At 37.4% G+C, this 23440-nt stretch overlaps 1 protein-coding gene across 8 annotated transcripts in view; it reads right to left on the bottom strand.

The window, feature by feature from the left end:
• arid3a (AT-rich interactive domain 3A) overlaps nucleotides 1-23440 on the bottom strand; it is a 143537-nt gene that overhangs the window by 27102 nt on the left and 92995 nt on the right. For all 8 annotated transcript variants that reach the window (XM_062028483.1, XM_062028484.1, XM_062028486.1 and 5 more), the window contains one exon: nucleotides 2867-2939. In XM_062028483.1, the coding sequence (XP_061884467.1) occupies nucleotides 2867-2939 (73 nt within the window). The remainder of the gene's footprint in view (nucleotides 1-2866; nucleotides 2940-23440) is intronic.

The raw sequence follows: 23440 nt of genomic DNA, 5'->3' as shown, positions 1-23440 counted from the left end.
CAAGTGCTTCAACAAGTTTTTGCCAATTTCTTTACTTCAATGAATATCACCGACTTCTTTTTCCCCAGCACTGTCCTTCACACTCACTTTCTTCGTTCCCCGATTGGAAATACTAAGTTATGTCCATCTCTAGTTATAAGCTAATGCTGGCGAGTATGGTAAGTTTTGTCTGGATCATACACTACCGTTCAAAAGTTTGGGGTCACATTGAAATGTCCTTATTTTTGAAGGAAAAGCACTGTACTTTTCAATGAAAATAACTTTAGACTAGTCTTAACTTTAAAGAAACACACTCTATACATTGCTAATGTGGTAAATGACTATTCTAGCTGCAAATGTCTGGTTTTTGGTGCAATATCTACATAGGTGTATAGAGGCCCATTTCCAGCAACTATCACTCCAGTGTTCTAATGGTACATTGTGTTTGCTCATTGGCTCAGAAGGCTAATTGATTATTACAAAACCCTTGTGCAATCATGTTCACACATCTGAAAACAGTTTAGCTCGTTACAGAAGCTACAAAACTGACCTTCATTTGAGCAGATTGAGTTTCTGGAGCATCACATTTGTGGGGTCAATAAACGCTCAAAATGGCCAGAATAAGAGAACTTTCATCTGAAACTCGACAGTCTATTCTTGTTCTTAGAAATTAAGGCTATTCCACAAAATTGTTTGGGTGACCCCAAACTTTTGAACGGTAGTGTATGTTGCTTATAGTGGCATTCGCTACGCCAACTAGTGGTGGGGAGGCTCATAAACCCCGATTTTTGCTCACAATTTAAAGCGTGACAATTAACCGAGAGATAGCTTAAATCCCGAAAAACTCGTAAATGAGGGCGCTCGTAAAACTCGTGAGCTGGGGCACTCGTATCCTGAGATATCTCTCTACATTCAAAGCTGCATGAGACAATTACAAACTACATTTAGTCCAATTTGGCGTCTCACTGTATTGTTAAACATTGTAATACACCTTTAAAAGAAAACAAAACAGAGAAGCTAAATGAAACTAGAATCTCGACATGTGCCAAATGAAAATGACTATAGGCCGCTACTTTTTTCCTACACGTGGAACCCTGCAGCTTATAACATGGAGCTGCTAATTTATGGATTTTTCTTCGTTAGGTTTGGTTGATATCAGCACTTCAGTCATCAACAATTATATCATCTGAGAAATGGACATTGAAACAGTGTAGGTCTCACTTCGTAGGATATGTACAGCGAGCAGTGAACATAGTGAGCTCAGAAAGCATAAGAACAAGTATATACATTTGATTATTTACGGGGAGGTGGGATGTGGTGGGGGGAGGGTGTTAGTCTAGGGTTGTAGTTGCCTGGAGGTGTTCTTTTAGTGCTGTTTTGAAGGAGGGTAGAGATGCACTTTCTTTTACACCTGTTGGGAGTGCATTCCATATTGATGTGGCATAGAAGGAGAATGAGTTAAGACCTTCCTTAGATCGGAATCTGGGTTTAACATGGTTTGTGGAACTCCCCCTGGTGTTGTGGTTATGGCGGTCATTTACGTTAAGGAAGTAGTTTGACATGTACTTCGGTATCAGGGAGGTGTAGCGAATTTTATAGACTAGGCTCAGTGCAAGTTGTTTTACTCTGTCCTCCACCCTGAGCCAGCCCACTTTGGAGAAGTGGGTAGGAGTGAGGTGGGATCTGGGGTGGAGGTCTAGAAGTAACCTGACTAGCTTGTTCTGGGATGTTTGGAGTCTAGATTTGAGGGCTTTGGAGGTGCTAGGGCACCAGGAGGTGCATGCGTAATCGAAAAAGGGTTGAATGAGAGTTCCCGCTAGAATATTCATGGTGCTTTTGTTGACCAGAGAGGAGATTCCGTAGAGAAATCTTGTTCGTTGGTTGACCTTTTTGATTACCTTGGTGCCATTTTATCACAGGAAAGATTAGCCTCTAGAATGGAACCTAGGTAGGTGACCTCATCTTTCCTGGTGATAACATTGTCACCCGCTTTTATAGTGAAGTCACTGACTTTCTTAAGGTTGATTTGAGACCCAAATAGGATGGATTTCGTTTTACCCAAGTGTATGGATAGCTTGTTGTCAGCGAGCCAGGTGCAAATTCTACAGAGTTCGGCACTGAGGATTTTTTCCACCTGTGACTTGTCCTTGCCGGATAACAGCAGGGCCGAGTCATCCGCAAACAGGTCCTTCCGTTTAGTGCTGTTAACAACTGGAAGTAGAGTGCTGTTCCGTCTTCTAATTGTCCATAGCGATTCTTCCTTCATCACTACAAGCCATTTTTGTAAGTTTTACAATATAACTAAAACGGTTTGTACTTATTAAAACGTCCCATGTGTGATGTTTGTAGGCGTGTTTTCATGCATATTTGTATGTGCTATCGTAATATAGTGATGTTAGCGTCATTAGCATGAACTAATATGCTAACACATTTCCGAGTGTTTGTGTTAGTATTATTAACATTATTATATTATTAATGGCATTGTTTTTGTATTGTTTCAGTTTCACATATTACTCAGTAAATTCACCAAAACGTCACCGTGGCGTTAATGAGTCTGTTTAGCTGATTGGAGAGCTAGCTTCCGCAGCTAGTGGGTCCATGACGCTGACTTCTGTTTTGTTTGATCAGCCGTTTGGCTGCCGTGTTCCGGGCACCGTTTGGAAACAAATAAAATATGTAAATAAACATTCACAGAATCTTACTGTGTAAATAACTCATTTTGCAACATATATATCTGCGGCTTATAGTCCGGTGCGGCTAATATATGGAAAAATAATTTTTTCTTCTAAAATTTAGTGATTGCGGCTTGTACCCAGATGCGCTCTATAGTCCGGAAAATACAGTAATTACTTTCTGCTACATATTTTCCAACTTGATTTCTGCTTACCTCTTTTCTGCATGAAGTTGAAGAGGTCGTCCAGAAACTCTTTTCTTTTTGGGTCGCCATCCAGTTCATAGAGCTGTGAAGAGGAAGAAGAGGGCGGCAAATGAAGACGAGGTGTTTGCAAAAAAACCAAACAAACACAAGATTCTAAAAAAAAAAGCAGAGAAAGCGCAACAGCAAACTAGAACAGAGCAGAAAATGGTAGAATCTAGGGGTGGGCTGATCGATCCAAATATTGATAGTATCGATGTCACGGGTAGTTTCTGTATCTGATCATTACGAGTGGAGATGTCCGATAATATCGGACTGCCGATATTATCGGCCGACAAATGCTTTAAAATGTAATATCGGAAATTATCGGTATCGATTTCAAAAAGTAAAATTTATGACTTTTTAAAACGCCGCTGTACGGAGTGGTACACGGACGTAGGGAGAAGTACAGAGCAGTTGCGTCTCCCAGTCATACTTGCCAACCCTCCCGATTTTCCCGGGAGACTCACGAATTTTAGTGCCCCTCCCGAAAATCTCCCGGGGCAACCATTCTCCCAAATTTCTCCCGATTTCCACCCAGACAACAATATTGGGGGCATGCCTTAAAGGCACTGCCTTTGCGTCCCGGCCGAGTCACATAATATTTACGGCTTTTCACGCACACAAGTGAATGCAATGCATAATTGGTCAACAGCCAGAGGGTAGCCGTATAAACAACTTTAACACTGTTACAAATATGCGCCACACTGTGAACCCACACCAAACAAGAATGACAAACACATTTCGGGAGAACATCCGCACCGTAACACAACATAAACACAACAGAACAAATACCCAGAACCCCTTGCAGCACTAACTCTTCCGGGACGCTACAATATACACCCCGCTACCCCCTACCCCCCTCCCAAACCCCGCCAACCTCAACCTCTTCATGCTCTCTCAGGGAGAGCATGTCCCAAATTCCAAGCTGCTGTTTTGAGGCATGTTAAAAAAAATTATGCACTTTGTGACTTCAACAATAAATATGGCAGTGCCATGTTGGCATTTTTTTCCATAACTTGAGTTGATTTATTTTGGAAAACCTTGTTACATTGTTTAATGCATCCAGCGGGGCATCACAACAAAATTAGGCATAATAATGTGTTAATTCCACGACTGTATATATCGGTATCGGTTGATATCGGAATCGGTAATTAAGAGTTGGACAATATCAGAAAATCGGATATCGGCAAAAAAGCCATTATCGGACATCTCTAATTACGAGCGTGATGTGATTGCAGTTTTTGCCCTTAAATTAATTTATTTGTGGCTGGGGCTGCTCATTAACACTTAAAGATGTGAAACTATGACTGTAACTTGTTGTTATAATGCAGTATAGTAGATGGCATCATAATCATGCACCTGGTCTGCCAGAGAATAAAAAGGCATAGCACAAGGGATCAGTGTTGTCAACTTAGCGACTTATATTTAGCGTGCATTCAGGCCCCTTTCTATACTCATTTACAAAAAAGTAACTAGTGACAAATCTAGCAACTTTTTCTGGTTTTATTATACACATTTGGAGACACACATATCGCTCTTCTCACAGAGCAGCGAGTCATGTCGTAGACCCCTCCACTGTCTAAAAACCCTCATATTTGTTTTTTTGTTTTCATGTTTTTTTTCTCACTTTTTATCTCTCTTACAGTGTTCATGTAAATGACATATTACACACACATGCGTCATGGCCAATAATGCAAATTAGACGATGACATCATAGAGCTACCTCCAGCACCTTTTGCCCTCCTTTAATCAAACTCCACAAATATATTGCAGGGCTGGAGGAAACACATATTTTTCAGTCCTCTTCTATGCTTATTGTATTTATTGTGTATAGTAGTATATTTCACAAATATCTGTCATTTTTGATTGTGTTGTTCCCATTGTTACACTATTGATATTGTTATATTCACAGGATATACTGTCCCATATTGTTCACAAATACAGGAGGACTTTGGGCTTTTTGAATGAGAGCTAATAGTAGTTTTGGCCTTTGTTTACTTGTTTGGCATGATTTCCTTTTTTAAGCAATTGTACATAATAAAAGGGAATCTGTTTTGTTATGTTTAGGTGTGGGTGCTGTTGGTCTGGACCCCAGGATGCAGAGATGGCAAGCGAACAGATGTGTCCTGATTGCCAATCAGAAACAGGTGAGAGAGCCAGTGCCCAGACAGGAGAAATGCTGGCAAAAGGAGGCATAAAGGAAATGGAAACAAAAATAAGAGTGTTGCACAGGCGATAAAACAAAATACCAAAAACTAATAATAAATTGTCATGATAGATCATGAGACAATTTATTGATAAAAAAAATAGTTTCTTTGTACTGTTTTATTCTGATTTTAATCATAATCAACAATTTAATGGATAATGGAAAAATCACAACATTATTTAATGATCAGGGAAGATTTCAAGTAACAGGCATTCGTATCGGTAATCAGGGGCGTAGCACCAAATTCTGAGGCAGATGGCTCGTCTGAGGAACGTTGGAAAATAAAAATAATAAAACTTGTAAAATAGTAAGAACCATGTGTAGAGATAAAGAATAAAATACAAGTAAGACATATGAAGAGTAATAGAAAAAATAAATAAATACATTTAAAAAAAATGATAATAATAATTAAAAAATATATATATATAAAAAAAAAGAATAAAAATAAATATATATATATTTATCTATATATATGTGTATATATATATATATATATATGTGTATATATATATATATATATATATATATATATATATATATATATATGTGTATATATATATATATATATATATATATATATATATATATATATATATATATATATATATATATATATATATATATTAGGGCTGCAACAACTAATCGATTAAATCGATTAAAATCGATTTTAAAAATAGTTGGCGATTAATTTAGTCATCGATTCGTTGGATCTATGCTATGCGCATGCGCAGAGGCAATTATTATTTTATTTTTTTTATTTAATAAACCTTTATTTATAAACTGCAACATGTACAAACAGCTGAGAAACAATAATCAAAATAAGTATGGTGCCAGTATGCTGGTTTTTTTCAATAAAATACTGGAAAGGATAGAAATGTAGTGTGTCTCTTTTATCCGAATATTAATCGAAGTAATAATCGACAGATTAATCGATTATCAAATGAATCGTTAGTTGCAGCCCTAATATATATATATATATATATATATATATATATATATATATATATGTCTTAATTAGACTATCCAAAAAAATAGTGCTCAATACCGTGGTAGAGCGCAATATATGTATGTGTGGGAAAAAAATCACAAGACTACTTCATCTCTACAGGCCTGTTTCATGAGGGGTTCCCTCAATCGTCAGGATATTTTTCTCCTGATGATTAAGGGAACCCCTCATGAAACAGGCTTGTAGAGATGAAGTAGTCTTGTGATTTTTTCCCACACACACATATATATATATATATATATATATATATATATATATATATATATATATACAGTAAATAAATAAATACAACTAAATAAAATATTGCATAACTAATAGGATAAAAAGTAAAAAGTAAAATTTAAATAATTAACATCAGGTAAAAGCCAAATCTAAAAGGTGGGTCTTAAGCCTGCTCTTAAAAACATGAACGTTTTCTGCACGCTCTCTTTTAATGGTAATATTATATTTAATGTTAACATTTATGACGTCTTTTTTTTTTGTTTAACTTACATATTTAAATGTCAGAAAAAAAAATCTGCACCATTTACAAAAGCCCAGGGGACCTCTTTGATGTCCCTGTCACCAAAACTGGCCCTGCGTTTACAGATCGATACCAACGTTTGTACTATCGCCCCTACCCGAGTTGTAAGACCGCAAGTACTATGGCAACCAGTATCAACATGACCTGAAAAAAAGCATGAAAGAACACAAATAGCTCAAAGATCATGCTTGAAAACCCCAGCCATCCACCTTCAAATGGTGCAAAACAGACAAGAGTAAAATGATTTGGACCAGACAGACTTGATGAGAACCTCATGTGGATCCAGCTGCTGGCAGGGCCCCGAGCCGCGGAAAGTTCAGTGAAAGTTTGCAGTAAAAGTGGGGCACCCACTTTGAGGAGTACAAGGCGCCTATTGAGTCCGTCATCATTTTTCCCGGTCTTGTTTGGCTGTGCAACCGGGAATTATTGCATCGAGAGACACTGATCTGTACTTTATGATTGTTCCCCCGCCCCATCCACGACTAAGTGATGACACTGAGGCCTCATGCTGACCCACACGTGCAAATATCACAGGAAGACATTAACCTCTGAACATGCATGACACAACCCGCCATTAGGCTCTCCAGCTGAAACGACTATTGATTTTCCAAAGGATGGAAAATTAATCTTTTATCAACCATTCTGCTAGTCAATGGATCATTTTTAAGCATATTGCCAACACACACCCAATAGCTGGGTTTTGTCTTGAATCGTGACAGAATTCTCATATTATAACCAGAAAGTTAGGCAATACATTCTAGAGGAGGATCTCATGTAATGATTGCTTTCTGGGTTAATCTTTGCCCCTGTGAAATGTTCATTACACTTCCACGTGGATATTGGGCACATGCACATGCAACCAGGACGCCAATGAAGCTGCAGAATGTTTGGTGGACTTGCTAGAAAATGTAACTACTCAACATCGCCCCAAACAACTCACTGAGAAACCGAACCTCCTGTAAAAAACTGCTGCAACAAATTAAACCCAACCGGGTCATTGGTAGGAGGAAAAGATCACTTGGCGTTGAAGGCTGCCTCATCTCCTTCTGAGAACCACTGTCCTCTGCAGTGGACATTTGTTTTTGGTCTATTTCTGTGGCAAATCTCAGCAACAAAACAGTCGTGTTACGCAAAAAAAACATAATGGAGGGCTTGCCTAAAGCCGCCACCAAAAGAAAATAAAGAGCTTGTGCAGCTGAACTTGTGTAGGATGTGATAGAAACTGCCTCTAACCAGGACCAGACTGCCCCTCATTGTACCATTCAACCCTCATTAGGGACTTCGAGCTGCCATCAGATCTTATTATCTTGTGTGTGTGTGTGTGTGTTCTTGTATTTCTACCCTTCTTGAGACATCAACAAGGAAAAGTACCTTCCATATGAGGACCGGTGAACAAGTTAGGACCGAAATCATGGTCCCAATACGGAAAAGCATTACATCTAATAGAGAATGTCTGGATTTTGGTGAAATCTATCAAAATTAGGGTGGTCCCAAAAAGGAGGGATTTTTCAAATTGGCTGTGTGTCGGTTTTAAAAGTGCTCCCCCTTTGGTCAACATATGAAATAACAAGTGTGTGTCAGAAATTAAAATGCAACCCCTTTGGCCAAAATTAATTTAAAAAAATATACCCCAAAAAGGGACAAGCGGTAGAAAATGGATGGATATATATATATATATATATATATATATATATATATATATATATATATATATATATATATATATATATATATATATATATATATATATATATATATATATATATATATATATATATATATATATATATATATAGACATACTGTAATAACTTGAAGTAAATAATGAAGGTTAAAAACCAATTACAAACAAAACAATAAAAATAATGAACAAAAAGCTTACATTTTTTATATTTGCATAGTTTGTATATATTATTAATGTTGTAAATACAAATCTTTATATGTATAGAAAGGCTTGTCCTAAAGAGGTATGCATTTTTCGGAGGTCTCAAGAAGGTAAGAAATACAAGAAAATGTGTGTCTGTGTGTGTGTTCTTGTATTTCTATCCTTCTTGAGACATCAAACAAGGAAAAGTACTGTATTTTTCGGACTATAAGTCGCAGTTTTTTTCATAGTTTGGCCGGGGGTGCGACTTATACTCAGGAGCGACTTATGTGTGAAATTATTAACACATTACCGTAAAATATCAAATAATATTATTTAGCTCATTCACGTAAGAGACTACACGTATAAGATTTCACCGGATTTAGTGATTAGGAGTGACAGATTGTTTGGTAAACGTATAGCATGTTCTACATGTTATAGTTATTTGAATGACTCTTACCATAATATGTTACGTTAACATACCAGGCACATTCTCAGTTGGTTATTTATGCATCATATAACGTACACTTATTCAGCCTGTTCACTATTCTTTATTTATTTTAAATTGCTTTTCAAATGTCTATTCTTGGTGTTGGGTTTTATCAAATAAATTTCCCCAAAAATTGTAACTTATACTCCAGTGCGACTTATATATGTTTTTTTCCTTCTTTATTATGCATTTTCGGCCGGTGTGACTTATACTCCGGAGCGACTTATACTCCGAAAAAAATGGTACCTTCCATTATAGGACCGAAATCATGGTCCCAGTACGGAAAACCATTGCATCTAATAGAGAATGTCTCATTTGCACACTTAGTGGTGAAATCTATCAAAACTAGGGTGGTCCCAAAAAGGAGGGATTTTTCAAATTGACTGTGTGTCGGTTTTAAAAGTGCTCCCCCTCTGGTCAACATATGAAATAACAAGTGTGTGTAAGAAATTGAAATGTGTCCCCTTAAGCCAAAATTAATTTAAAAAAAAAAAAGAAAAAGTATATAGAGACATACTGTAATAACGAAGTAAATAATGAAGGTTAAAAAACAATTACAAACAAAACAATAAAAATAATTAACAAAAAGCTTACATTTTTTATATTTCCATAGTTTGTATATATTATTAATGTTGTAAATACAAATCTTTATAGATCTAGAAAGGGTGGTCCTAAAGAGGTAGGCATTTTTCGGAGGTCTCAAGAAGGGAAGAAATACAAGAATGAGTGTGTGTGCGTGTGTGTGTGTGTGTGTGTGTGTGTGTGTGTGTGTGTGTGTGTGTGTGTGTGTGAGAGAGAGAGAGAGAGAGGGGGGTTGTTGGATTGAAGAGGCCTAAATGAGATCGGGTGGTGGGGGATTCCTGCTAATGTACAGGGCTGCTGGAGACAAGGGGGAGTTTTAATTACAGGATGCACGCATTTTGTGAAGTGCCGCACCATAAATCTTGGAAATGACCCCCTTACACCCATCCCCCACTTCCCAACTATTCTTTATTTGCTCTACATCCCTCCCTCTCTGTGCTAATCACGCCGAACAAATATTTCCCAAGTGGCTGCTGGTTTCGCCGTCACACGGGGAGACCCACTTGGCTCGAGTGCAAGCAATAAATTGAGCTATTTGAAATACGTAAAAAATGATGCATGCTTTTTGTGTGATTAGAAGAGGAGAGCCTTTTATACGGCAATGGGTCACAGCATTAGGTACACCTGCACAATGCAATGTGATCCAGGAAAAGAGCTCATGATTCGACTGGATGTTTAACAGGAATATAACAACCACAACAGTTGTTTTTAAATCATTTCATGTTTGCTCTAGTTATATTTTGCTGTTGTTGATGGCTTCTATTGGGCTGCTTTTGTGTGTACGTGCAACGGTGATGTGATAATGGGTACGAAATTCGGTACAGCTATGTCGGTACTACAAGGTACCGATTCAAATCGAACAGTGTCACATTACGATACCTTTGTTTCATGGGACGTCGCGTCCGGTTTCAGACTTGGCACCGGCTAAAGCACTTGGCTGGGAAACAAGCAGTCAGGCACTCGGAGTGGACTCAGTCAGACCGTAATGTTACACTTCTCCATGCCAAGAAAGAAAGAAGACGTGTGAAGTGAATTATATTATAAAGTGCTTTTCTCTTGAGACTTATAGTGCTTTTTAAGCTACATTTACACCAGAGTGGCGGAACTGGGAGCAGGTGGGTAAGGTGTCTTGCCCAACGACACAACAGCAGTGACTTGGATGACGGAAGCGGGGATTGAACCTGGAACCCTCAAGTCGCTGGCACGGCCGCTCCACCAACCCAGCCACGCTGCCCCTAAAATAAATCAGGGGCGTACCTATCGGCTTACCTTAAGGCTCCACTTTTCAAAATGTGCTAGCTCGATGCTAAATCATAATGGATTTTCCAAAGACATGCTCAAGATTAGCATTAGCAATTTTACATGGCGATTTCAACACTTTCAAATTTGGTAATCAAAACTACAACTATGATGCATGTTATAATCTGAAATGTGGTGTGTAATAAGTACAATACTTGCAGTTTAAACACTCAACAAAAGACAAGACTGGCACATTCAACTTATTGGCAAAGACTACTTCCTGTCTACAGCAACACACCATAGCCTATACTACAGTTGTACGATATACCACTACTAATAAAATACCGCGGTGCTAATGAATTAGAAACGACACTGTGCTGCTTTTGAAAAATACCAGTACTTTTTTTTTTCATCGACAGTATGTTTCTTACAAGTATCATTCCCGCAAGATGAGGAATAGCTAAACATGGTTCAATACGCACTGTAGAGTACAATAGCTAACCGGCATCACCGCTAACAGCAAGCTAGCGCTCCCAAATGTAAACAAAAGGGTGGATCTACACAGATATCGATTGTAACAATATCAAGTACAAGAGCCGCATCTTGTCGATACTGCAATGTTTACATTGAGATATTTTATCGCCACAAACTATTGTTTCCTTTTTTTTTGTATTATGTTTATAAACTCAGGAAATACGCCCCTGGACACATGAGGACTTTAAATATGACTAATGTATGATCCTGTAACTACTTGGTATCGGATCGATAACCCAAATTTGTGGTATCATCCAAAACATATGTAAAGTATCCATAACAACAGAAGAGTAAGTGGTTATTACATGTTAACAGAAGTGTAAATAGAACATGTTAAAACAGGAAGTAAGAAGATATTAACAGTAAATGAACAAGTAGATTAATAATCCATTTTATACCACTTGTCCCTCATAATTTTAGAAAAGTGATAGAATGAGAAATGACACAACATAATATTGCAGCCAAATTGAGAGCCTTTGTTTGCTTACTTACCACTAAAATTTAAGTTCTCTAGTATGTTCACAATCTTATTTAATGCCAAAATTGTTCTTTGATTGCAAAAAGAAACATGCTAAATGTATCATGAGATTTTTTTTGTTAAAATAAAGCCAATAATGAAATTTTTTGGGGTCCCCTTTAATTAGTAAATTATCTAAATACATTTTGGAACCGGTACCAAAATATTGGCATGGGGACAACACTAGCCTATACACAACTGCCAGATAACATCTTGAAATTACAACTGCATGAAAAGTCTATATCACTAATATATATATATATATATATATATATATATATATATATATATATATATATATATATATATATATATATATATATATATATATATATATATATATACATATATATATATATATATATATATATATATATATATATATACACACACACACATATATATACATATACATATATACACACACACACATATATATTTATATATATACTGTGTATATATATATACCGTGTATATATATATATATATACACACACACACTAAAGTCTATAGCTATATAATACAGTACAGTACTTGCAAATGGAACACAGAAGCGTAAGAAAACAATATAACACAGATCAGTGTTAAATGTTACATAAAAAAAATATATATATTTTTAAAACAATTAACATTTCTAAACACATTTGAACACACACAAAAGTACCGAAAAAACTGGTACGGTATTTTTGGTTGACATTTTTTTTTTTTAAATTATGAACAAGTGACATACGCTAGCCTTAACCATTATTATTCAGGGATGTGAGCACCCTTTAAAAAAAAGTTATAGTAAAAAAATATTATATCAGGTTTTAAGTCCATTTAACAGTGCCTGTGGTTACAGCCATGTAGTACACTTTCTCAAAGACATGCTTAACCAATTAAAAAGTCCCCATAATCAACATGGGTAAACACGTTTAATTGGTTCTGTGACGCAGCTAGTATCTCGACAAAATTTAATGAAAAATTTAAAATAAATTTAATCGTGGTTGGCCCCCCAAAAAAGCCCAATTTTAACCTTTTGTTTAAAAAACAAACAAAACACACGATCAGCAGCTTCCATATATTTTCATGAAAAAATGTCCACAGTTTAGATATAATTTTAACATTCTTTTGTTGGGGATCACACGAGCCTCTCTCAGGACTAGAGTCTGTCACTCAGACTTGTTTGGTGCGGTCCAGTCCAAGACTGTGTTCACACTTGATCAAATTAACCGTACTGGTACAGCAAATTGACTTATGGATTCATTTCAACTGGACTGAAAATGACAAGTGTAAAAGCACCCTTAAATGTTGCCGTTGATAAGCAGAACAGGCTGTGTCGTTCTTGCCCTGAATTACGCCGATATGATAGTCCCAAAGGAACATCTGGTTGACTGGAGATAGCTAATCAAGATCAAGATTAACAATGCCGCACAACAACATATTCCTCTTATTGATTATCACCAATAAGTTATTGTATACTCCATACCTAGAAATTATAGACACAATTTTTACTCTAGCATTATCTTATTTAAACTCAAAGGCCTACTGAAACCCACTACTACCGACCACGCAGTCTGATAGTTTATATATCAATGATGAAATCTTAACATTGCAACACATGCCAATACGGCCGGGTTAACTTATAAAGTGACATTTAAAACTTCCCGGGAAATATCCGGCTGAAACGTCGCGGTATGATGACGTATGCGCGTGACGAAGTCAGAGTAACGGAAGTTATGGTACCCGTAGAATCCTATACAAAAAGCTCTGTTTTCATTTCATAATTCCACAGTATTCTGGACATCTTTTGCAATTTGTTTAATGAACAATGAAGGCTGCAAAGAAGACAGTTGTAGGTGGGATCGGTGTATTAACAGCGGACTACAGCAACACAACCAGGAGGACTTTGTTGGAGCGCTAGCCGCGCTAGCCGCGCTAGCCGCCGACCTCACCTTGACTTCCTACGTCTCCGGGCCGCCAAACGCATCGGGTGAAGTCCTTGGTCCTTCTGCCGATCGCTGGAACGCAGGTGAGCACGGGTGTTGATGAGTAGATGAGGGCTGGCTGGCGTAGGTGGAGAGCTAATGTTTTTAGCATAGCTCTGTGAGGTCCCGTTGCTAAGTTGCTAAGTTAGCTTCAATGGCGTCATTAGCACAGCATTGTTAACCTTCGCCAGCCTGGAAAGCATTAACCGTGTATTTACATGTCCACGGTTTAATAGTATTGTTGATTTTCTATCTATCCTTCCAGTCAGGGGTTTATTTTTTTGTTTCTATATGCAGTTAAAGCACGATGCTATCACGTTAGCTCGTAGCTAAAGCATTTCGCCGATGTATTGTCATGGAGATAAAAGGCACTGAATGTCCATTTCGCGTTCTCGACTCTCATTTTCAAGAGGATATAGTATCCGAGGTGGTTTAAAATACAAATCCGTGATCCACAATAAAAAAAGGAGAGTGTGGAATCCAATGAGCCAGCTTGTACCTAAGTTACGGTCAGAGCGAAAAAAGATACGTCCATCACTGCCTCTCAAGGCGTTCACTCCTCATCTCCTAATCTTTCATGCTCGCTCAAATTAATGGGGTAATCATCACTTTCTCGGTCCGAATCTCTCTCGCTCCATTGTAAACAATGGGGAATTGTGAGGAATACTAGCTCATGTGATGTCACGCTACTTCCGGTACAGGCAAAGCTTTTTTTTATCAGCGAGCAAAAGTTGCGAACTTTATCGTCGATTTTCTCTACTAAATCCTTTCAGCAAAAATATGGCAATATCGCAAAATGATCAAGTATGACACATAGAATGGATCTGCTATTCCCGTTTAAATAAATAAAAATAATTTCAGTAGGCCTTTAACGTCTTTGAATTACTTATCTTAATTTAATGTTGCACGACTCGGACCTTAATCTAATTTAAGATAAATTGTTAACAATTAATTACTATTTGACTATTATAGTTCATAACATTTTTGTTTTTATTAATTTATAATATTAATTCTTAACACTGCACAAGCTATATCAGCTACTGTCATTTAAGTTATTTTAGAGATGAGTACATTTCACATTTGGACTCATGCGATACTGGTACTCAACAGTACCAATTTTCTGTACTTTCGTGTGTGTCCATGTGGTAATAAATGTTATTTTTTTAATAAGAAAACATGTATTTTAAATTGAACATTAAACACTAAGTTGACAATGCTAACTGTGCTGTCCAGTTATATCTTGTTTTCTTACATTTCTGAGTCTCATTTGCAAGTATTATACAGTAGACTTTGCATGCAGTTATAAAATACAAGACATTAGATGGCAGTAATGTATTGGCTACACTACTCAGAGGGCATTACATTTATTAGGATGTTGCCGCACCCTCTGTAAACAAACAAACTGAGGAGACGGTTTCTTTTTTGAATTGATGTACTAACACATCACAGCAAGTGTCCATTTCTTTAAGTTTGGCCTTGATGTGTTGCCGTAGTCAGGAAACAGTTTTTGCCATTAATCTGATTGGTTCAGTCTTGTCTTTTGTTGAGCCCTACAAAGTGTTTGTACTGTAAGTATTGCACCTATTACACAGCAGCTGTTTGATTGTAATGGCCATTTACTATGCTCACACTGCAGGGTCGGATATCCAATTCTGATTTTTTAGTCAAATCCTCTCTTTTTAGTAGCTGTTCACATTTTTTTTTTAAAAAAGCAATTTCTAATGTAAATGCAATCTGGCCCACATGCGGATTTGAATTTTGTGTTTGCGGAAGTAAACATGGCTTCCACTCTAGTCGGTATCAGTACTGGCGCATTTGTGGCAATTTCAAGGATTTTCTGCAATTGAGTCAACATTTTGTGAACCAAATTATTGCGTGTAGAAGATTAAGAAGGAAAATAACAAGTATAACGGGTCTGGCAGTTTTACGGGATAATTTGATTTAATGTCTGCTTAAAGAGCGTGTGAGGGGGCGAGTAGTCGGAGACAAGAGTGGTGGAAGTTTCACGTGAGTTCCTAAAACATTTTATTTTCAACTGTTTTCTGCTTCGTTGTCCACTATTTATTTTTAACCAACTATTTTGGCGAATAATAATGACGCTTGTCGCTTTTTGACGACGTTCTGGTCGGATGAATGCGACCAGAGCGTGGGAGCGTTCACATTGAGGACGCACCGCATATATATCCACATACCAAAGAGGCCTGGGTCGGATATGAACCATTTGGTATTGCACGGTTTATACTGACTTGAAAAGATCCGATACAGGATCTGGGCAAAAATATCAGAATTGAACTGCAGTGTGAACAAGGCCTTAGCTGTAGTTTTCATTACCAAATTTGGAGGTGTAGAAATCACCATGTAAATTAGCTTAGGCTAATTTATAGCATCTATATAGAATTTCCAATTTAAATTAGTATTGAGCTGGCCTATTTTGAAAAGTGGAGCCTTACTTTTGAGCGCTTTCTATCAAACATGCTTGCTTTGTTGGCATGGAAAATTGTAAAATTACCTAGAGGCAGTCCGTCTGAGATCGCTCTGAGTGCTCGACTGCTTGTTTGCCGGCCAAGTGCTTGAGCCGTGCAGAGTCTGAAACTGAACATGACGTCACGTGCAACAACGATATCAAAATATGGCACCGCTTGATTTCAGGGGAATGTCTTGACAGAATTTAGTCAGTACCTATTAAGTACCGAATTTACACAGAAAGTGAACAACATTGAAATGACAAAATGTAAGCAGATAAAAGTTATGGTGTGAAGTAATTGATAGGGGGAAGGGTTATAGCAGGGGTGTCCCAACCTTTTAACTGGGGGGTCGCATTGGGCTTAAAAATTTAGTCCGGGGGCCGAAAGCCTGCATGCAAACTAACACACACACACACACACACACACACACATATATGTATATATGAGTACATATTACTATAATAATATAATGGATACATCATTAATAATTATTATAATTGGATATAAAGAGTAAGTGAAAGTTACTTCCATGACGACGTCCTTAAGGTTTTTTTAATCAATCAGAAATATCAAGCAGTTAAAATGAACCAAACATGGATAAGTGTGGAGAGAGTGTTTTGCATTTTACCCATCATCCCTTGTAATTAGAGATGTCCGATAATATCAGACTGCCGATATTATCGGCCGACAAATGCTTTAAAATGTAATATAGGAAATTATCGTTATCGGTTTCAAAAAGTAAAATTTATGACTTTTTAAAACGCAGCTGTACGGAGTGGTACACGGACGTAGGGAGAAGTACAGAGCAGTTGCGTCTCCCAGTCATACTCGCCAACCCTCCCGATTTTCCCGGGAGACTCCCGAATTTCAGTGCCCCTCCCGAAAATCTCCCGGGGCAACCAATCTCCCGAATTTCTCCCGATTTACACAGAGACAACAATATTGGGGGCATGCCTAAAAAGGCACTGCCTTTGCGTGCCGGCCCAATCACATAATATCTACGGCTTTTCACACACACAAGTGAATGCAAGGCATACTTGGTCAACAGCCATACAGGTCACACTGAGGGTAGCCGTATAAACAACTTTAACACTGTTACAAATATGCGACACATTGTGAAACCACACCAAACAAGAATGACAAACACATTCCGGGAGAACATCCGCACCGTAACACAACATAAACACAACAGAACAAATACCCAGAACCCCTTGCAGCACTAACTCTTCCGGGACGCTACAATATACACCCCCCCGCTACCCCCCCCCCCCAACCCAGCCCACCTCAACCTCCTCGTGCTCTCTCAGGGAGAGCATGTCCCAAATTCCAAGCTGCTGTTTTGAGGCATGTAAAAAAAATAATGCACTTTGTGACTTCAACAATAAATATGGCAGTGCCATGTTGGCATTTTTTTTCCATAACTTGAGTTGATTTATTTTGGAAAACCTTGTTACATTGTTTAATGCATCCAGCGGGGCATCACAACAAAATTAGGCATAATAATGTGTTAATTCCACGACTGTATATATCGGTATCGGTTGATATCGGAATCGGTAATTAAGAGTTGGACAATATCGGAATATCGGATATCGGCAAAAAAGTCATTATCTGACATCTGTACTTGTAATGGATGGGTGTAACTTTGATTTTTTGTGTGTGTTGATTGGACATTTTTCATAATATTCACAAAGTTCAATGAGCAGGTTGGTGGATTTTTTTCCCCTGCACCATGACTAGGGAAGGTTGTTTGGATTGGGTCAAATAAATATATGATGTGCTCATTGTCCCTGCAAGTACAATTAATGGTTGCGTATATGTCGTTGGCCAACAGATGGCGAGTAAAAAGCAGCTATTAGAGCACTGGCTATTTGTATACACCTCTCCAGACCATATTGCTTATTGAACTTGTGCCGTCTCACGGGCCAAATTGAAAACAATTAGTGCCTTAGTTTGGACACACCCGGGTTATAGGGTCAAAAAACTCTGGTTCTTCCTTCTCCTTTTTCGGCATGTTGAACTGTGCACATGTAACCACGTGATGTTCCATATTGTGCATGTCTGAAACAAACAAAATAGCAACTTTTCTAAATACTAAACTCACATGTAAACAAACCTATTGCCTGCCTCTTTTTTTATACTCCTTTTAGCGTCCTCTTTTTTCCGTTTCTTTTATTTTCCATTTGTTCCCTCACCGCTGATGCAATCGTTTTATGTCGCATTCTTACCGCTTCAGCGATTATAATGCCTCTAAATGCACATTTAAACTTGCCTCCCAGCACCTACACCCACCCACCATAAACACCCACACACATATTTTATCTGACATAGCTGGGTGTGGTTGGTGTAGGATTATATAGGTTCCCATGTCTGTAATGTGTGAGCAGAGGCAGGGGCCCCACCCGGATTAAAGCTCCGCAATTCAGATAAACAAGAAACGAGCTAAACAACTATAAACTGGGCCAACTGGTATTCTACGGTTCATGAACCTTTAAGAACTGTAATGGAACATAAACATTTTAATGAGAAGGAAGCTGTTAGAAATTCATTCATGTCATACTTATAAAATGTTTTCTAAGATTGAAAACAGTAAAGTTTATTGAATCCCTGAAGAAAAAAATGGTCTAAAAACAGGCGGATCAGTTCTTATACTGGCTAAGTATGTAGGAACAACTATTTGTCTGCTAATAAATAATGAGAAGACCACCCAAAAACATGTTTGTTTATGCTGACAATGATCAATTCTTGCAACATGTTGGTGGAAGGTGAAACTTTTTGAGGTGGGTGTATATTTAAGTGCAGGGGGAAGTGTCTGCTGCACTGTTCTTGCAAATGGATGTTAGTTAACCAGCGGCACACAAGTGTCACATAGCACATAATAGAGGGGCTTTGCAACTGAAAACCAAAACTGAAATGAAAGCGGCGTATCATCTACACCAGGAGTGTCCATTAAGCTATTTTCCACAGAGGGCTGCATTGTTAAAAAAAAAAAATCAAAAAGATGCAGAGGATATTTTTATATTTTTCATTTAAACCCCAACCTATGTACAATAGATATGCTAAGGTGTTATCTTCCCTCCGGAGAATCAGCGTCATCTGCAGTAGGCATTTGAGTTTTGCATAATAGGGTTATTTTTCCCTTAAATTTGTAACTCTTACAAAAAGAAGAAACCAAAAACAAATGTCCACCGCAGAGGATATATTTGAAGAAAGAACAGCCTGCATGCCAACTGTGTGTTGAAGGTGACAAAGCATGTTATTATTAGTTTTGACTCGGGCTGTGAAAAAATGACAAGTTAACTCATGTGGTTAATCACAAACAAATATCACATTAATCATGTACAGTATATATGCTGAATAATAACACAGTTTGTTTTGACAGCGCATGCTTCTATGCCTTAACCGTAGATGGTTACCTGAAAGGCGGTACGGGTTGTTACACGGTCAGCGATCAAGCCAATGCATACCTAAGTGCAGAGATGAGTGACGAGACTCCAACTGATGAACTTGCTGGCAAATTTCACTTCAAAATACACCTAGACTGGATTTTAGAGAAATATCTTACCAATTTTTGAGCAAACAAATGAAATGCATTTAAGTAAAATGTATTAAAAAACGTTTCTGGATGACATTGTGACAATTGTGTCTAAAATATTTGGGTCATTTTTAAGTTAATTTTAATTATTCAAGGGAGTAAAAACCTGTGATTAATCATGATTAACCTTAATTCAAAAGTGTGATTAATCTGATTAAAATACATCATTTGACAGCAGTAGTTTTAACATTTCAAATGTATCTTTACATTACACCTTTTTGTTCTTTCTTCAACTTTAATGTATTTTTAGAACTTTCTGGACACCCCTGGTCTACATGCTCAGGTCCAATCCGAGCCTTGTGAAATTTTGTAAAAACATATCCCTGGGAAATATTGATGAGACAGAGGTTGAACATTTTAACCATAATTCCAAAAGGTAGGTGACCAAAAGTACACATTAACTGTAAATGGGCATGGTGACGGACGAGAGGCTACGTCCACATGAACATGGATGTTTTTAAAATGCCCATTTTCCCCGCTTCACTCCACACCGGTGGAATATTAAAAACATCAATGTCCACATAAAACATTCACTAGCTGTCATGCGTATTTCAAAGGCCTGACTTGGTCATGCAGTATAATGCCTCTGATCATCAACATACAGTAGTGACATTACAGTAGAATAACATGTACATTAGCTTTGAAATCAACACACTTACACAGAGCCCAGGAACAATCATTAAAACCTCTTAAGGCCCAAGCTGTTTGTTTACATGCTTTTTTTATTTCTCTTTGCTATTTGGGCTTATTGGACCCTAATTAGAATAAAAACTAAGAATCATCTTTTGATATGATGTACTTAGTCCATAAGTAACAAACGTGTACTTCATGTTTAGTAACATGGTAATTCTTATGTTTACACTTTTTTTTCCAAATTCCATTGTATGTTATACTCTTCTGACACCACCAGATGGCAGTATAAGTGTCCACATAAGCGGCCATAAGACCCCAATTCAGTAGCGTACACAATTTTGGAAATAAGAGCTAAAACGTGCTGTCCACGCATGTGGCCACTAAGGCCTTTAGAGGTAAAAGGTTGTTTTTTTTTTTTAATCGCATATGCGCTTTCTGCTGCACAAAATTAAACCAACACCCGCGAGTCAATAACTTCATGTTCTGTTGGTAAAATAAGGCTGATTAATATAGGATAGTGTCTGAAATTTCTTATGACAAACCTAAATGCTCCGTTTTACCTGGCATCCACACACAAATGCTGAAGCCAGAGTTTTTGAAATCTCAACATAGGCCAGAAAGCTCTTTGCCTGCGGATGAGAGGACAAAACACATGGACAAAAAAATCTATATTTGTGTGGACTCTGACTTGAATAGGTTCCAACCTACTACTGTCTTCTACCGTATTGTTTACACCCCCCCCCACCCATATATTAGCCGCACCGGACCATTAGCCACAGATATATACCGGTACTCTCTAGGTATTCAATCGATCGCAACCGGACTGTATGGTTTGTCTTAGAAGACGTTTCGCCTCTCATCCGAGTAGGCTTCATCAGTTCATGCTCAAAGACTTTGATTGGTCCAATCGAGTCTAGCGGCTGATGCTAATACCTCAGTAGGCTTCATCAGTTCATGCTCATAGACTTAGCTTGGTCAGACCTATAGTCTTAGACTTAGGTTGGTCAGATCCCGTTGCCAAAACCCCAAATATTTATACTCCATCCTTGTGCCTGGGCAAGGATGGTTTCGCCCTATTGTATTGAGAAAAAACAAAACAAAAAACAAAAACAGTCCAGTTGCGATCGATTGAATGCCCTGAGATTACAATGACCTGGATGAATGAGAACAATCATAGATATATACCAGTACGTTGTGAAATTACATTATTACATATAAAAAAATGTGTGAATGTTTGTTGACATACCTTAATTGTTTCCAAACGGTGCAGTAAAACGGACGATCAAACAGAAAAGTCGTTGATGTTGCCATTTATCTTTTATGAGATTAATAGGATTTTCTCCTTTTTTAAAAAGCAAGATGTTTACCAGGATTCTTCTTTCTGGTACTTTGTAAACACTTTGAGTGTGTACAGTTTCTTAAAGTCTATCATTTTAGTACATTGTTAGATTTCTTTGCTTATTACATTTCATAATTTAGCCATTGGCGAATAAAAATCCATAGATTAGCCACACTTTTTTATAAGCCGCCGCAAAAAAATTGCATTTTATAGTCCGGAAAACACGATAACATTTGGAGTTTTTTTTTACCCCAAACTTAAATTCATATGCTCTAATCAGTGTTGATACAGGTTGCTCATTAAGACAATAACAATAAAAAAGGGACTAATTCAGGTTACTTTGCATACAGTTGGCTTTCAGCCCCCGGCCAAAAGTTTTTTAGCCCAATGCGGGTCCCCCAGTCAAAAAGTTTGGACACCCCCGGTCTAAGAGGGGCATCAGCATTTGCATTTCAAAATATTGGAACTCTCTGGAAATTTGGTAATCGCACCGCAACATCATGCAAGCTAATCCGAGCATCACAGGGCAGTTTAGGAACACTAGCTATTACTACAAACTTACTCTCTACTTAACACAATTCTTTAATTTTGAATAATAAATACTGATGTTGGATGTGTATATATTGTATCTGCTAATGTATTTCTGTTGTAGTTGTAAAAAACTACAACAGTAATAATTAAATCGGCCAATACCGATAAAAGAAGGCCAATATTGATATAGAGCAAAATGCAACTATCGGTGACAATAATAATCGGTTAATCCCTAATTTGTGGCATGCAGTGACATAAATGCTGCTAAAAAGACAGGGGAGTCTGAATTGATCAGAAAGTGTGCGGGTGTACCTAATGTTGTGACCAGGTGAATCTATATAATGTCAAGGGAGTTTTTTCCCCGACTGTCTCTGCATAAAAAGCAGTGACAACTTCAAGATATATTTAAACAGTGTACATTTTTTAAATATAAATTATACTTTAGGAGTGGGTGGGTCATGGTTTCATTTTCAATCTGGGATTGCCTCCAGAATCGAACATCTTACAAATGGACTCAAAAAACAAGTTATAAGAGTGACTATGGAGCAAAATTTACACCAAAGCCTATCCCATACGTATTATGTAGACCAGGGGTTCTTAAAATTTTGACCTCGGGGCCCAACTTTGCCCCTACACAGGGACATGGGGCCCACTTAAATATCAACACTGAATTAGTAATCCTACTCTGTATTTTAATCGTATTGAATAATTATATTTAACATACTTACAGTCTACAACCTTGTCAAACGATATGAAACCATGTGTTAATCACAACACATAACCCTTAGACTTAGGTCAGGCTGATTAGAAAAATAAGCACTAACCAAATATACTGCATTAGAATGGACTCTTAAAAACTGACACAAATACATGCCCATACAATTATGTTGTGAAAATCAAATCAAACAAATTTGTTTAATAATGAGTATGTTTCTTAACTAAATTGTCAATTTGAGATAATTGTGATTAAGGGCTATATAAATAAACTTTGATTGAATGATTGATTGAATACACTTTAATTACAAATAAAAATACAGCTTTACCACTTTAGTCATAT

The sequence above is a fragment of the Entelurus aequoreus genome, linkage group LG19 (assembly GCF_033978785.1).
Source record: "Entelurus aequoreus isolate RoL-2023_Sb linkage group LG19, RoL_Eaeq_v1.1, whole genome shotgun sequence".
Taxonomy (NCBI): domain Eukaryota; kingdom Metazoa; phylum Chordata; class Actinopteri; order Syngnathiformes; family Syngnathidae; genus Entelurus; species Entelurus aequoreus.
The sequence above is the reverse complement of the archived record's forward strand: the minus strand, read 5'-3'. Positions and strand labels throughout refer to the sequence as shown.